The sequence below is a fragment of the Desmodus rotundus genome, chromosome 13, assembly GCF_022682495.2.
Source record: "Desmodus rotundus isolate HL8 chromosome 13, HLdesRot8A.1, whole genome shotgun sequence".
Lineage (NCBI taxonomy): Eukaryota > Metazoa > Chordata > Mammalia > Chiroptera > Phyllostomidae > Desmodus > Desmodus rotundus.
Genome location: NC_071399.1, coordinates 995,870 through 1,012,855, shown reverse-complemented (window position 1 = coordinate 1,012,855; position 16,986 = coordinate 995,870). Strand labels below are relative to the sequence as shown.

The 16,986-nt window shown below is 49.1% G+C and overlaps 1 protein-coding gene across 1 annotated transcript in view; it reads left to right on the top strand.

Annotated features, from left to right (window-relative positions):
• Positions 1-16,986, top strand: part of CSMD1 (CUB and Sushi multiple domains 1) — a 1,050,215-nt gene that overhangs the window by 795,018 nt on the left and 238,211 nt on the right. Inside the window, exon 8 of the mRNA XM_053916503.2 lies at positions 6,347-6,434. Coding sequence (XP_053772478.1) covers positions 6,347-6,434 — 88 coding nt within the window. The remainder of the gene's footprint in view (positions 1-6,346; positions 6,435-16,986) is intronic.

Genomic DNA, 16,986 nt, shown 5'->3' with positions numbered 1-16,986 from the left:
GCCGGCCTGTGAACCAAAGGGTCGACAGTTCGATCCCCAGTCAGGGCACAGGTCTGGGTTGCAGGCAAGGTCCCCAGTAGGGGGCGCACAAGAGGTAACCACACATTGATCTTTCTCTCCCTCTCTTTCTCCCTCCCTTTCCCTCTGTCTAAAAATAAATAAATGAAATCTTTTAAAAAACAACAACAACAAAAAATAGAAATGCAAGTCTGTTAAATGCGGAAGGAGCAAATATCAGAGTTGACTTCTTTCAAACCGAGTACAGCAGGGCGCTCTGCAGCTTCCAGCTTCCCCGGCCCACACGCCCAGCGGGGCGTCCGTCTGCTAAGGTCAGTGGTAAGTGTTGCTGCTGAGGGTTTCAACCAGACAGCTGCTGTGTGACACCCTTCTGCACTCCCATGCAGCAGCAAACATGCCACCACTCTGAACGTTCGAGGTGATCGGAACTGCTCCCAAAACTGATCCAGCCAAAACACATCTTTAAGTCCCCCCCAATTCATTATCAACAATAAAAATACGCAATAATAAATCACAGGAGCAGCCTCACTAAAAAGCATGTTTATTTAAATGGTGCTTACGTTGGAGTCTTTATTCCGAAGCTATAAACTAAATTTTAACTCAAGAAAATGGCATCCTACACCAAGGTTTAACAGTGAAGCCAGTGCGGAGCTCTGTGCTTAGCAGTGGCTCCCAGCGGCATGTGGGGGGGTCAGTCCATCTATTCTTTTCAGGCAGAGCTGGCCCCCAATGGGGTTTGAACTGAAGCTTCCTGGTTGGAACCCATGGCTCCCACATACATGTCTGATTGGGAAGACACGCTTTTCTCCTTCACTTTTTGATGTTCAATGTTGTTTCCATTATAAAATAAGTTTTATTATTAGGAAATGAAAAAATATATATATATTTTTAAAGCCTCACTTTAATTTACAAAGTGCTTTACCGCATAATGTCTCCCTACTTAGGGTACATACAGAATCAACCGGTGGATGAATAAAGAGGTGGAATCTCTCTCTCTCCCTCTCTCTAAAATCAATAAATAAAGCCTTCCTTGTACTTCATTTTTAACCATTTCTGATTATTTTACTAATAGAAACCTGTATCCCCTAATTTGTTTTTCTGTAATTTCCTTTGTCGTAGACATAGAGTTGGCCTTGGAACAGTGCAGGGGGTGAGGGGCACAGACCCCACCCAGTCGAAATCCTGTGTGAACTTTGACCCTCACAACCATAATGGCTAACAGCCTACCGTTGCCTGAAAGCCTTACCGGTAACTTAAACAGTCGATCAGCACACGTTTTGTGTGGTAGATGTATGTTTACTGCATTACTGCAGTGTAGAGAGCTAGAGAGCAAATGTGGAGGAAAGCAGAAGGGAGGGGAAATGCAATCACAGAGCCGTACAGGAGCCAGCGCCCGACCTTTGCACTGGTTACGTCCCCCGCTAGAGCTCGCGTCCAGATGCAGGGTTCGCTCCAAATAAATTCACGTGGGGTTTTCACCGCCACTCACGAGAAGTGTCCCCAGAGGACAGGAGGATTTGACGGGAGACGCATGTCCCTCCCTGCCCTACACACCTGGCACGAATCCTGGGAACATCTAAAGAGATATTGTGAGCCAACACACTTTGAAAAAGCCATTTAAATATATACGCAAACTACAATGTGTCCGTTTTCAACCCTACTTCAGAGCCCCTTACGGCTGACGTGCATCAGCTTGTCCCCGGCGTGACTTTACGTCTTGGGTTGGCATCAGTCCCTGACGGCTAACGGGTCTGCCCACCGAATCGTTCCAGGGCTGAGTTTGGGCTCCAGGGTTGTGACTAGAGTTTAATATATTTATTAACATCTATGGCATGTGTCTTCTGAGATTTAAAAAGCTACCATTCAACAAAGTTAGAGATAAAGCGATATTAAAATCAGTAATTTCTCTTCTGTGCCATGTTTCTCTGGGGTGCTGGGGACCCCACTTAGCACAGGTTGACCTCCCCGAGCCCCCCCAACCCTGCAGCTTCAGCTCCCAGGGAGACCAGCCGCTCCCCAGCCGGATGGAAGGGGGGCTGGGGGTTACGGGGCTCACTGTTTACTCGTACGTGTTTGTCGCTGCATTTTTTTCTGTCATCCTCCCGTTGAAAGCCCGTCTCTGTTTCAGAAAATCAGCCACATTTTAAAACAGTGTATTGAGTGCATTGGGGTGACATTGGTTAGTACAAGCATATAGGTTTCGGGTGTACATTCCATACACATCATCTGTATGTTATGTTGTGTTCACCACCCCAAGTCCAGTCCCCTTCCGTCACCGTGGGCCCAGGCCGGACCCCCCCACCTCCCCCAGCCCCTGCCCCTCCGGCAGTTGCCACACTAGTGTCTGTGTCTGTGGCATTTTTTGCATCCCCTCTCCTCCCCGCCATCTGCCAGCCCCTCAGCCTTGTCTGATGCGTCCTGTGTTCCCACAGAATTCCGGCAAGCGCCCTCTCTTTGATAAACAAGCCACTTTGACATTATCTTTCCAAGATCCAGAGTATTTTCATCAGACTTGGATGGATACTTCCGGTTTCTCTCATTTCTTTTGACGGCTGTTCGCCGCTTGAAAACTAGAAAAGGGTAGTGGAGGCAGACGAGTGTAAGGCTTCACGGTGCGTTTTGGACCCGTTTGCGACAGCGGGTTGGGCGGTGGGAAGTGTGCTGTCGTAGGTGCTGGGGATGCGCACAGGGCGGCCAGTCCTCACGCCACCACCGTCTCCCTTCGCACAGCGGTAACCACCTTGCTGGCAGGCTACAGGGAACGTCTGACTGACGATGGCAAAGAAAGCAGGGTGGGAGTCACACCTGCATCGGGAGTCAAGTAATTAAAACTGGGATCTGTTTAGATGAATTTTGGAGACATTAGGAGACCACTTCCTACTGCCTGGTAAATGGCATCGCCTGAAACCATGGGGCCGGAGGAAAACGCTGCAGAATTGTCGGATGGAAGGAAGCGGGGTCGAGGGGCGGTTACAGACGCAGGACTTGCTGGGATACACGCACAGAGTAAGAGGCACGTAGCAAACAATTACCACGGTAGCCATTAGAAACGTCCGGTTCTGTGGCATCAAATACATTCACGCGACGGTGAATCCAGCACCAGCATCTCCTCCAGAATATTTCTAACATCCCTGCTGCGTCTCTGTACCTGTGAACAGGAAGTCCCAGCTTCGCCCCCAGTTCTGGCAGCCACCGTGCGGCTCCCCGGCTCTGTGAACTTGCTGCTCTTCCCTTTCGGCCCTTTTGTGCCGCTCGATCTGAATAAAGTGAGTCTTTTATAAACAGCACGCGGCTGTGCATGCAGTTGTATCCTGTTTCTTTTTTAAAGATCCATTCTGCCAATCAGCGTCTTTCAACTGGGGCGTGTATCAGTCTGGTAACGCTGCTGCGAAACTACAGCAGCCTGGGCAGTTAAACCGCAGGAACTCATTTCTTCACGGTCCTGCAGGCTGGAAGTTCAAGAGCTTGGCCTTGGCAGGATTGGCCCTTCGCAGGCCTCCCTGCTTGGCTTGGGGACGGCCGTCTTCCCCGGTGTCATCTTCTGTCCTTGTAAGGACACCAGTCATTGCATTAGGACCCGTTCTAACGACCTCATTTTAATTTAATTACTTCTTCAAAGAGCCCACCCCCCAACAGCAGCCAGATTCTGGGGCGCCGAGGGGTGGGGCGTCAACATAGGAGTTTGGGAGGGGCACGATGCAGCCCATACAGAGAGTGGCTTCCGAGGACACTTAAAGAGATGACAGATAGGAAAGCAGCACTTGGCATTTACCGCGTGTTTTCTGCACGTCTTACAGCTACTTGTTGCTCACGTCCACCCCCACTGACTCCCTCTGTGTTGGCCGGGGTTTTGCAGCCACACATGGTTATTCTCCTCGTTTCTGCCTGTGTGTGGTCTGTAGACGTGTTCTTCATGGTTGCCATGGGGATCACACATACAAAAACACTCTTCTTTGCAGCCTTCCCAGCAGTTCGTGCTACTTTCGTCACAAATACACCTGTCACGACCCTGTGAACTGTCAACATAGCTGTATGATGGTTCCTCTGCAGTTGTCTTTACATCCGGCAGGACACAAGCCACGTGCAGTTGCAAATCAAGTTTACGAAATAGTGCTTTCCTGTATTTCTGTCTGTGTTTATTTTTAAGTGTTGTATTTTCACACGGTTTTGAGTTACTATCGAGTGTTCTTTCCTTTCAATCCGTAGAGTTCCCTGTAGTATTTCGTACAGGGTAGGTAAAATAGCGATGAAATCCCTAAGCTTTCGTTTGTCTACAGTGATGTGTTTTCTCTCATTTCTGAAGGACCGTTTTGTCAGATACAGAACTCTCAGTTGACAGCGTTTTTCTTTCAGCAATTCGGGATTTCACTCCCCTGCCTCGTGACCCCCGAGGTTCCTGCTGAGAATCCCACTGACGGTTTTACTGGGAATCTCTTGTTTCTCTTTCTTTTCTCTTTCTGCCTTCGAGGTCCCATGCCCTTGTCCTTGATTTCATATCCAATTGTGGGTCTCTGGGTTTTCCTGCTGGGAGTTGTTGAGCTCCTCGGGTTTATAAATCTGTACCTTTCCTCAGATTTTGAGAGCGTTCAGCTCTGATGGCCTCGAACTCATTTCTGAGAGAGTGGTTTCAAACCCTTGTGTTGCAGGTCCAATGCGTGTGTCTCTTCAGGGACGGCTCCTGCAGGTTAATTTTGGTCTTTGGCTAGGCTACGCTTTCTTATTTCCTGGTATGCCTTGTGACAGGTCCTACAGATGGGGCATCAGGGAGGCACAGCGGCCCCTCCCCGTCTCTGCAGAGGGGCATGGAGGGCCCCCACTAAGTAGTGGGTCCCCGAGGCTGGGGTCAACCTGAGACAGACAGAGACTGAAGCTCTGCTCAGGCTTTTCTGGGCACGCCTCCTGCCGGGTCTGGGTGTGTGCTCCTGTCCCCCCTCCAGTTGCTCTGAAACATCTTCATCTCCCACAAGGCCTCACTCTGCCTCCTCCCGCCTGGGTCTGAGGTGTCTGTTCTAGTCCTCTGCCTGCCGTGTCTTGCCCCAGGGATACCCGTGGCCACAGTCCCTGTGCACATTTTAAACGCAGCTGGATCCGCCTTGGCACCCACGGCTTCAGCTGCCCCTGTGAGCACAGAAACCGGCCCCTCAGGCAGCCCACGGGCAGGCTGGAGCCTGGCAGATGAGGTCCACTTAGCTCCTACGTCCCCCAGGAAGAAAACCAGGGGTAGGCCACCTCCTCCCAGCTGCACTGTGACATATCGAGGAAGGTGTGACCCACAGACTAGTAAGAAATCCGTGACATTCCCTACCTTTGTGAATGTGGACTTGCCTCACGGGGCACTTGCTTGGCTGCCCTGAACCTGTGAGCAGTCCTCCAGGGCTCTGCACAGTTATTTTCATCTGTAGTCCTTAACTTGACGTTCGAACCGCAGCCTGAGGGTGTGAGATTCCCACTCTTGTACCCGGCTGATGCCACCACCCAATGTGCTGGATGAGTTTTAAATGATGTGGAGCCGAGGCAGTTCTGTCTGTCTGTCCAATAACTCGCTCGGCTTTGGGCTCCTGACTCCACCCTGTGCAGCGAGGTCGGACAGCGCCCCCGGGAACATGTCTCTGTGTGCTGGCTGAGACCACGTTTTCTTCACTCCGTTCTCATCTGGAGTGGACAAATGGCGTGGGACAATGAGTGTGGCCGTGGCAGCCGCTCCATCTGAATGGCAGATGAGCCTCTGACAAATGGCTCGGGGACCGGACACCAGGCCATCAGGAGGAGTGGCTCTTGGTGGACCAGATTCAGGAGATAAATAAGCACCTCTGTACAAGGAAACCGGCACCGCTTTTAGCTCCAAGAGGAACGTGTCTGAGGTTCAAAATAGAACAGGTCATTTTCTGTAAAATCTCTCTTGTCTTGGGCTTCACAGATGATTAACATCAGCAACTCATCCACAGGGAGAGAATGAGGTCTTTCTTCTGTATAAACTTAGATATTTTCACCAGGCAGCTTCCTCTTCCTATCACCCTATTATTTGTAACCTGTCATAAAGTCGATCGCCATGAGCAGATACGGTTTTCTTAAACCGATTTTGACCTCTTCCATAGAAGAAGGGTTCCCACCAAGAATACTGATATCCTTTCATGGGATAAGGAGTCTTTGTTTCTCAGGGATAAGAACGAAGGTGTGTTTGAATGCAGCTAAACTGGCTTAATTCTTAAATCACATTTTAAGTCACAATATTTTAAGGACCGAGCCTGCCTCATATACACGTGTTCTCCGGGTCTTTCCCCGGCAACGACGCAGAATTGTGATGATGTTTTTCTCTGTTATGTTGCAGTGAGTCAAGGGGGCGTCGCTTTGGTCTCCGACATGTGTCCAGACCCTGGGACCCCAGAGTACGGGAGAAGAGCAGGGTCCGACTTCAGGTAGGAGACGAAGGCACGATCGGGTGGTCGTGCTGCTTCCCTACACACAGGAAATCTGAGCGTGTCGTGTGCAAACCTCTTGTCCCATTGGCCGAAAGACACGACCCCCAACTGTTGTGCATCGTGCTCAGAACTTCAAACCCGCCCTGAGGGTTTCCAGGTGCTCCAGAGCGCCTTTCACCGTTATTAAACATTTACCTCGACGTGCAGATAAACATTCCAGAGAAATAGATGGGGCAAAAATGTAACCACGGCTTCGTAATTATTTCATGAGATAAACTTCCGTAATGAGGGATGTGACAGTTTTATTTCAGGAAACGTTATGATCCTGTTCGCAAGGCTCACGATGAACCAGAGACTGACTTCCAGTTATTCCATTATTAACGTGGCCGTGGGGCAGTGCTGTCTCTGTGGATTTCCGCATTGCTTTCGTCAGCTCACGGAGCTTAGCCGTTTTCCAAATAACTCAAGATGGGGACTCAAATTAGGAGAAGGCTTCACAATCAGAGTAAAGGAGAATAAGAAATGCATTTTTTTCCCTTCCTATAAGCTCACCATTTTTAGACAGAGAAACAAAAAAAGGTATGTGTCGAGAGGCTAGCCTATGAGGTGAGCTAAAAATTGATAGAAAATAGTGGTATTTTAGAGATGAAAGAAGGATGTAAATTCCAAAAGATTTTCTCCCTGGATGATACTGTCAGGTGCAAATAAAGGCAGTTTTATTTTTATCTTTCCTATCTGAATGTCCTTTATTTACTTTCCGTGCCTGAGGACGCTGGCCAGGGCCCACTATTACAGGGCTGAACAGAAACGGCAAGACATCCCCGCCTTATTCCTGACCTTAGGTGGGAAACATCCTAGTTGTCATCCTTAAGAGTGACACTAGTTTTCAATTTTTCATACATTCCTGCAATCAGGGTGAGAGCGTACCCTTTTATCTTTAGTTTGTTGAAAGTTTTAAATCAGAAATGGAAATAAAATTTTGCCAAAAGCTTACCTACATAAATTGATATGATCTTTTTGTTCATCTACTTTGCTAATAGGAATTACATAGGTTTTTTGACTTTGCATCCTTGGGTAAAATTTATTTGGTTTTGATGCATTTTTTTTTACATACTGTTGGATTTAATTTGATTTTTTTTAGATTGTTTGCATACATGTTCATAGAAGATTTTGGCCTAGCGACTTTCCCTCTAGCGACTTCATCTGATTTTGCTGTCAGAGTCGTGCTGGTCTTGTAAAGTTAATTGGGAAGTGCTCTCGCTTCTGAATAGCCCAGGAGAGTTTGTATAGAATCAGTAATATTTCTTCCTTGAAACTTTTGGAAATTAATCAGTGAAGCCATCGGGAATTAAAGTTTCTCATGAAAACGTTTTTTAACTACAAACTCACCTTCGTTGCTACTTACAGGCCTACTCAGGTAATGCATCTCTACTTGAGTGAGCTTGGACAGTTTGCATATTTCACGAAGTTTTTCGGCTTTAAGCTGTCCAGTGTATGGGCATAAAGCTGTTCATAATTTTCTCTTCTCCCTTCAAATCATCAACAATATCACAGTTCTGATTCCTGATATTGGTAATTTCTGTTTTCTCTTTTACTTGATCATCTGGCTAGAGAATGTCGATGAACTGATCTTCTCAAACAAGCAAGCAATCAATCAAACAAACAAGCCATCACCCATTTGGTTTCCCTGGTCTTTCCTGTTGGTTTTACTTGAATCGCATTGATTTCAGCTCTGGTCTTTCCTTATTTTCTTTCTTCTGATTACTGTGCGATTTATTTGCTCTTCTTTTTCTTATCTCTTAAGACTGAAGCTGTAATTTAAGTCCTTTTTACTTTTCTGGTGTGGATTTCCAGTGATATAAATTTCACTCTAAGAATTCCGTAAGTTTTATGTTTTCCTTCTCTTGCAGTTCACAATACATCCTATTTTTTCCTGTGGTTACTTCTTTGATCCATGGGTTACTTAACAGTTTCCAAATATCCAGGGATTTTCCAAGGATCTTTGTGCTCAGAGAGTGTATTTTATATTACTTCAATCCTTTGGAATGTATTGACAATTGTTTTCTGGCCTAGAAATTCTTTATTTTGACAAACATTCCATGTGCCTGGCAAAGAATATATGTCTTATTTGGGTGGCGAGTTGCACAAATGTCCACTGGGCCCAGTGGGTGAAAGAGTTACTCAAGTGTGTAACGTTCTTACTGGTTTTCTTGCCACTTACTCTGTTTTTGAGAGAGGTCTAGGGAATCTCCTACAACAATGGTGGATTTGTCGCTTCCTCGTTGCGGTTTTATCGGTTTTTGATTCATGGATTTTGCTATGTTGTTAGGTCTGTGCATGTTTAATGTTGTGTCTTTAAAAAAAATTCCTCTCTTTGATACTATAAAGTGACGCTTTTTATTCTTACAATATTCTTTGCTCTGAAACCAACTTTGCCTGTATGAGCACAGGCTCTCCAGCTTTCTTTTTGATTACTGTTACTATGGTAATAGGACAGCTGGACTCTTATATTTGCTTTTTCACTCAATGTGTTGTACTGCATTTTTTTTGTTAAAATATTTTTCAAAAATATTCTGCCCTCACATACTGCTGACAAAGGAGTGAATACTTTAATGACCTTTCCAAATAATTATGCTTCTTCTTATTCAACACTACCATAAAAATTGGCAAATGATATTTTCGTAAGTGTTACCCACAGTGCAGAACATGAAATAATAACAATAAACATTCCATACTTCCTTACACTGAAATAGGTCGATCTAGCTCCCGTCTTGAATCATGCTTTACACATGCTTGGTTTTTGTGCCATTATGCAGGGGTCACTGGCAAATAATGATTTGTTGAGTTATGAGTTCTTTCTAATGTTCTTACGTTTTAAAATACTCTCTCAGCAATGTCACATTTGTTGATGTCACTTACAGCATCTCAGACAACACTTTAAAGGTCACAACTCGGTCCACCTCCTGATGGCGGTCACGGATTTTCAAAAGTTCTAATTTTTATTAGACAACTTGAATTTTACCATGGGCTACACATTTTTTCCATTATGTTTCTCTAATAAAAAGGGTCATCTGCTCATTGTTTAGCATATCTGACAAATATCTGATTCTAAACAATGATAGCTTATCTGTAGTTCTTCAAATAAAAAAGGTGTTCCATGAAAACAAAACAGTGAATTCAGCAAACCATTCACGATTTGGACACATGGTTTTAATGTGCATCAAAGATATATTCTATACTCAAGGGTCAAGATTTACTAAAATTAATAATTTATTCTGCTCAGTCGAGGAGTTGAAGCAAGGCTGGTTTTTCCTTTTCCTTTCTCCTCATGCCAGAGCGTGGCACTAATTACCGTGGCTGTGTGAGGTCACGTCAGCTTCACTCCCCATTGAGTTTACACCATCAGTGCAAGTGGCGACTCGCAGGGAAGAGCATGTAACCTCTCAGCATCGATAGAGAAATGTCACCCCCTGACAGGGTCTGGGGGCCCCCCTTTGAGAAGGGGTGCCCTCGACACGGGAGCTGACGCTCTGCAGAATAAAAGTTACTGTTGGAGTTACAAGGACAGAGAATATATGAAGAAAGAAGCATGCTATTCAGATGTTTGACTCATGGCTACTAAGTGAGGACTCAGCATCGCTCCTCCTGGGAGTTTGGGGCGCTGTGGTGGCCCTGGGCAGCAGAGGTGCCAGACCAGCACCTGAGTTCTGACTGCCTGCACCCGTCCGTGTTCACACCGAAGCCGAAGGTCGCGGCCACGTCAGGCTACCTGGTGACCCTTAGCTGGAATGCCGCGGGAACGTGCCCAGCATGTAATCAACTCACTACAAATGCTGGTGTTTCAAGCAGAGCGAGGATAGTCTCAATTGTTTAAAGTCTTTTTGAAGCTTTTTAATGAAAAGCAATTCCGTTTTGTCTAAATTCTTATAATCAAAACAAATGCCTAACATAGAATCCAAACTAATGGCCAGCATTGTTGGGATGAGTGGATAAAACTCATTTGTAGTTAGCACTGTAATTACATGTAATTGGGGGCTGTTTTTATTTGAAAAGACTTCACTTTATTAAGTTGGAAAACTCTTCCTCATCTGACTGTATTTATAGCATTATTCTTCTTTCTTTGGAAATCTTTTTTCCCCACAGATAGTCTAAATACTATCTTCAGCATTAGCCACAAAAAATTGTAGATAAAGGCAAAGCTGTCTTGGTTGAATTCAGATAAATCGGGGGACAGTTTTCTTCACCATTGGCCACGCCCTAAAAGACAGAGTATGTTCCTTAGAGCCAGAGATTTAGGAAGAGATTGTGAGAAAAAGTCAGATGCCGGCTTGTGAGGGATGGGGCTGCAGTAGCAACACAACGGGGGAGGGACTTCAGCACCCACCACGCGTCTGTTTCCCGTGCTAGGGGGCACCCACGCTATGCACAGGCAGATGCGACTGTCTCCGAGTCAGCAACCAGAGCTGTAGAAATGGGCACTGAGATTTGAAGTTGGGTCCTCCTGGCCCCCAAGGCCCTGTCGACCTAAGGAGTCTGTACAACGCTAAGAACTTCATTCTGACTAAAGGCTCACACCTGTGATGCGGGACCCCCTGAATGGGGCCGAGGTTTGGGGACTTCTCAAAGGCCATGTGAAGAGCCCAGATCTGGTTGCAGCCCGGCCTCCAGCCCTGTACCTGGCGCGGGGTCTCCTGTGCTCTGTGGGGGCGGGCCCCCTCGAACTGACCGCAGGAGGGAACAGCAGGGGCTGACAGTACCCAGGATCTGTGAGCATGAGCAGCCGCCTGCTCCACACAGCAGGCGTTGCAGGTTCTTTAGACACAACGTAGCTGTTGTGTATCTTACAGATTCTGCTAAGTGTGTACAAGTGGGGGCGGAAGAAAGTTTGCAGTTGTGAGTCACAAAACACAGAGTCGACTCTCGTGTTCTTTACTCACTGTATTGCTTTCCGTACGAACAACTGTAAACGTATATGCTTTACCCCACCTTGTATAATATGTAAGTGTATATAACATATACACTTAAGTTACACACACTTATATATCATGTTTATATGGATGTGTGTATAGTCACAAGCCATAGAATCCTGAGATCTATTCCTTAAAGGATTCTTTATCACACGTAATAGATGCTGGGACTGAATTCAGGGGCCTCCCTGATTTCCCTGGAACCTGGGCTTCCCACCTGCTTCCACGGCATTCACACGAACCTCCGAGGCGGGCCCAGGTAACGAACCTCCGAGGCAGGCCCAGGTAACGCAGGTGTCCTGCAGGTGTGCGAGCCACTGTCCTGAAAGTCCCCCCTCCTCCGAGCGGCCCTGCTGCCTCAGGGCTCTGCCTAGCTCACTTCAGTCCCGAGTCGTGTTCCTGATCAGGGACAGGGTCCCCTCCTGACACACCTGCCCCGCTCACAGCAGCCGCCCTCGGTTCTCAGAGCCCGGCTGCAGAGGGGGGCCGGCTGCTGGAGAAAGAGGTGCAGAGCTCAGGGAAGCAAACTTGGGGGGCTCACAAAGAATCCCTGGTTCCCCCCAGACTTCCACTGTGCGCAAATGCACCCTTACCACCTCTGCCCGCCCCACCCACCCAGCTGCTGCTGGAAGGACGAGTCCTCCCTCCCGCCTGGCTCTGCCCAGGACTCCTACTGCCTCCCGGGGCCCATGCCTGTGCGGTGGGTGCGAGCGTCTGTGCCCTTCCAATCAGCTGGGGCAGCGCAAAGGGCCCTTCACGGTGCCGCTCTGTCTCCGTCATGGAGGGCTGCGGGCTCCGAGGGCAGAGGACAGACGCCCTGGTTTTACTTCTCACTGTTGCGCCCCACACGCGGCAGGTGCTGTCCCCTGCCCAACGGTGTTAAATGGAAGCAAACAGGCCCCTGGAGACTCGTGCTCACGGCCTCATTGGCACCCTGCTCTACCAATTAAGTTGACCACCTTGGGCAGAAAACATACTGTCAACGTCTTTTTTCCATCTCCTTTTTCTTTATTTTTTATGGAATTTATTGGGGTGACATTGATTAACACAATGGTGCAGGTTTCGGGTGTATAATGCTACAGTGTGTCACCTGTATATATGTGCATATATTTTCTCACACACACACACACACACACACACAGAGTATTGTGTGGTCACCACCCCAAGTCAAGTCCCCTTGCTTCACCATTCACCCCCTTTACCCTCTGCTGCCTCCCCACCCCCTTCCCTCTGTTTACCTCCACAGCTGTCTGTGTCTGTGAGTCCTTCTTTAATTTCTTTGCTTAACCCCTCACCCTTCTCACCCAGCCCCCAAGCCCCGCCCCTCTAACAGCCATTGGCCTGTCCTTTGTGTCCGTGAGTCTGTCTCTACTTGGTTAGTTTATTTTGTTCATTAGATTCCACATGTGACGTTTCTTAAAACATGACCTACACTGGAAGGCGACTTTGGGAGTCAGAGGGCTGGAAGCTAGGACTCCCACGTTAAACCCATCATTGGCTTGATCGATGTTCATGTATCGCCACTCATGTGAATAGCTGCTGTTCTTACATCTCAGCACATCTTTCCTGCAAGGGATGCCACCTAAATACACACCCTTTGTGAAGCTCAGGGGTGCCCGAGGGAACCAGGGGTACCAGGTGGTAGGGGAAACTGAAGCACGTAAAGGAACGATTACAGGACCAACTCGAAGCAGGAAAGAATCTGTGGCCCGAGGCTCCCAGGAAACTGCTGCGGATGCACCCTGACCCCACACGCACCTGCCTCCCTGCTCTCGCCCCAGGAGCAGCACCTCCCTCAGGGCCACGCGGACACTGCTGCAGAGAGCGCCCCTGTTTCTCCACCGAAGGTCGATTCCGGGTTGAAGGCCGAGCTGCCTGCCTCTTGTTCTGTGAAAATACAGAGACCCGCACTTCCGAAGAGAGTACAAACCAGAAAATAAGTGTGCGTGTTTCCCGAAGAATTGCTTTTCATTGTCGTTTCACTGAATTTCTCTTCGCGAGGTGGAGCAATGAGGGGGCTGCAGGCCCCATGTAGGTGACAGTGGGTTTCTTCTGCGTTGTCTGGGACGTGCCGTGGGGCAGGCAGCGTGTCCCCGCAGCGGCGGGGGGCGGTGGAGAGGTGCTGGGGACTCTGCCCACGACCATTCCGGACATCCACCCGCGTCCCTGGCTTATTGAGCCCCCGCCCCCACTCCCTGCCTTCTCTAAATTGGGGTAACGGAAACTTCAATTGTCCTCTAAGGTTGGGGCGGGGCCATGACCTGGAGCCCTGGTGTTCTGTTCGCTGCCTCCCCGCCAGCTCTTCCTGGTTTCCAGGACTCTTCACCAGTGTGTCCCATGAGGTGTGACAATGGCCTCCCTCCCCCCAACATGCTAAGAGGTGTTTACAGCACACGGAGCGTGGACGGCCGGGTCTCTCCTCAATGCACCTCCTCTTCCCCTGGTCTTAGCTCCCGTGTCTGTCCTGACCACACTCTGGGGAACAGGCCCTCCTTCGCCCCACCCCGTGCTCCCCTCACTTTACCCTGGCTCCGGGAGGCTCCTCCATCTGCAGTTACGTTTGTGTCTGTGCCGTGAGTTTAATCCAACGCACACGTGGACCATGTCTCTGCCCACGAGTGTGTGAGCTCCGTCCGCAGGGGAAGGACTTGGTTGTCCTCATCGCCGTGTCCCCAGCACCTCAGCACACACGCCTTGGCCGACAGTGAGTGGGCCACGGAGTAAATATCCCTCGAGTCATTTGTGTTTCCTCCTATACACGGGATGCGTTCATGTTCCCCCTATTACCAGGCAGTGACAAGTGGACATCTGTGTGCAGAATTCTGAGTTATAGGCAGATCTTCAGACATCTAATTATTCCACAGAAGACAGTGGGCAAGTACTCCCCATGGGCTCCGTCAGGCCCTGAGCCCCCACCCTTTGCTAGATGGTTTATGTGTGTGTCCGCTAACCTCAATAACCAGATGAACACACGGATGCCATCACTGCTGTTATTAAGAGGTTACTGAATCGTGCAGCCTGCTCTGCTCCCATCAGATAAAAAGTCACTGTACCAACCAAAGGAAGCGGGTACTGCAGGTACAAACAGATTGACGACTGTGCAAACAAGACTGTACTGGATGCTTCAGCGTGGCCAAGAGAGATAACCCTAAAAGTTGTCACCCCCCGAAAGAGGTAACTGGAAAGTGATCGAGGCGACAACCGACATTATCATGGTCCTCACTTCACAATATAGACACATGTCATAGCGTCACACTGGACCCCTTAAACTTACGTGATGCTGCATCGCCATTATACCCAGGGAGGCTGGGAGACAATTAATGAAACAGGTTGATTTTTTAAAAGTTAGAATCGAGTCAATAATCGGGGTTTTGTCAAGCCAAATGTGGACACTATAACCGGAATGATAGGGGGGTTGAAGAACAGAAAGCCGTCTTTCATCGAGACTCCAGTGCTGCCTTATTTCTGGGGGCCACGATGGGTCTGTAAGTGATGCGTTCACGGCTCTCTCGCACTGCAGGGGGCGGGCAGTCTGGGCCCCACATCTCCTCTGTCCTCTGCCCTGCAGCCAAGACAGCAGGTCGGGGAGCGGGGTGGCCAGCCTGCCTCAGCAGCCCAGCATGAGCTTCTGCACCACCCAAGTCTGCTGACACGCGCCAAGGGGTTGAACTGGAAAGCAAGTTCTGAGAGAGATGCGTGTCCCTGCCCTTTACAGGAGGCAGGCGCACTGCCTTCTACCAAAGACTCTGTTACTAAGAAACTGGAGGAGTCTGGGGAAAATATTCGCCCGTGATTGCTGTGCTTTCAAAGAGTGCCATTGTGTTTGTAAGAACGGCTTAATATTTTCTTGTTCACACTCGTTGAAACCTTTATGCCCCTTTGAGGACGGGCAGCTGCGAATGTTTCTCACCGCGTTTTTCCTGCCAAACCGTCTCGTAAAGAGCCCGCCGAGCAGACCCTGTGAGCATTCTCCCTCTCCCTTCCAGTCCTCCAAACAGCTAAAACAGTGAATTAATTCTTCATCAAAATAATCTTCATTAAATAGCTTCCCGGGGGAATAGGTCTTTGTTATTTAAGCATACATGAATTTATTAGTTAAAAACATGAAAGCTGGTTGATGAATTTATTAGCTTTCTGTATCATGAGGTCTTGTCAGGTTAGGGACTGATGGACCATTCATTCGTCACATGGTCTGTTCCTCTGTCTCCCCCTGTCCTCGGCGGTAGGGGATGGGTTGAAGGAGAAGGCAGGGTTTCTGAGGTCTGTTAGAGTTTGAAGCTCCTTCCTAGTCTCTTAGTCACGATTTTGCTGTTGTGTGTTTCTGAGTGAGACCTACCTACTGTCCTCAGTGCTGCCCACAAGCCCTCGACTCCCCAGCACTCCCAGTTCCTGTGTGGACCCTTCGGGGTCTCAGGTGGCTCACTTTCATGCCCCAGACGGTTCCCCGAAATGCGTGGAAGAAACACTGAAGGGCAAGTTGTGTTCACAGACCTCCATGCGGCACCCGGCCGCCGCACCCCCACCCCCGCTCCGCTGCCAGGGCGCTCAGCTCGCTCTTGGGCACACTCTCTCCACCCAAGGGTTCCAATTTAATTGGTGAGGAACATGGCCTGGGAATCAGGATTTTTAAATAAGTTTGCGCCCTGGTGGGTGTGGCTCCGTGGACCGAGTGCCTGCCTGCAAAACTAAATAAGTTTGTAATTGCAATAACATATGTATTACATAAAATTTGCCACCTTAACCATTTATAAGTGTACGGGTCAGTGGCTTTCAGTACCTTCAGCCATCACCTGACTCCAGAACTCTTTCATTCGCCAAAACTAAAACTTGTACCTACAAAGTAGTAGCTTCCCATCCCCCTCCCCGCGGCTGCCAACAACCACCATTTTGCTTTGCATCCCTGGGCATCGATCGGACTGCTCTGGGTGCCTCGATATTAGGGGGTCTGTAAGCACCTGCATAATTGTGATGTCCAGGCTGAGGACCCCAGGGCTGTCTGGTGTCAGAGAGAGGTGGGCACAGCTACTCGGGAGGGCTTGCGTTTGGAAACAGATGTCCACACGGGGGCGTATCGATGCTGAGTGATGTGAGAGTTCACTCTCTTCCCTGTCCCTGTTCCTGTCCCCCGTCCCCCGCCCCGGTGCTGGTGGCGTTGGTGGTGGTGGTGTTGTTATTGCACCTGCCGGGGGTTCCCTTCGTCAGGCCAGATCCTGTGACTGGCAGTCAGTTTCTCGTTGCAAGTCGGGGAGGCGTCGGAATACCGGCAGCTTCAGCACGGTGCAGATTTTAGCCTGGGAGAAAATACTGGCTCCAGGGCCTCTTACGTTACCAGAGCTTGCTGAGCAGTCACAGGTGTGCGTGGTAAGTTTCCGAGTAAGAAGCAAAGGCGGTTGGAACCCACTGACTGCACGACCTTGATCAAGGGGCCTCTGAGTCCCCTTCTCACCCGTGGGCCTGAGGACGGCCCTGCCACCAAAGGGACCAGCCCCTCCAGCCTGGATTCTGTTCCTTCTGCCCCAGAAGCCCCTCCCCCTGGTGCCTGCCTGTCCCCTCATGTAATGGGCCCCCTGTCCTCATGTGAC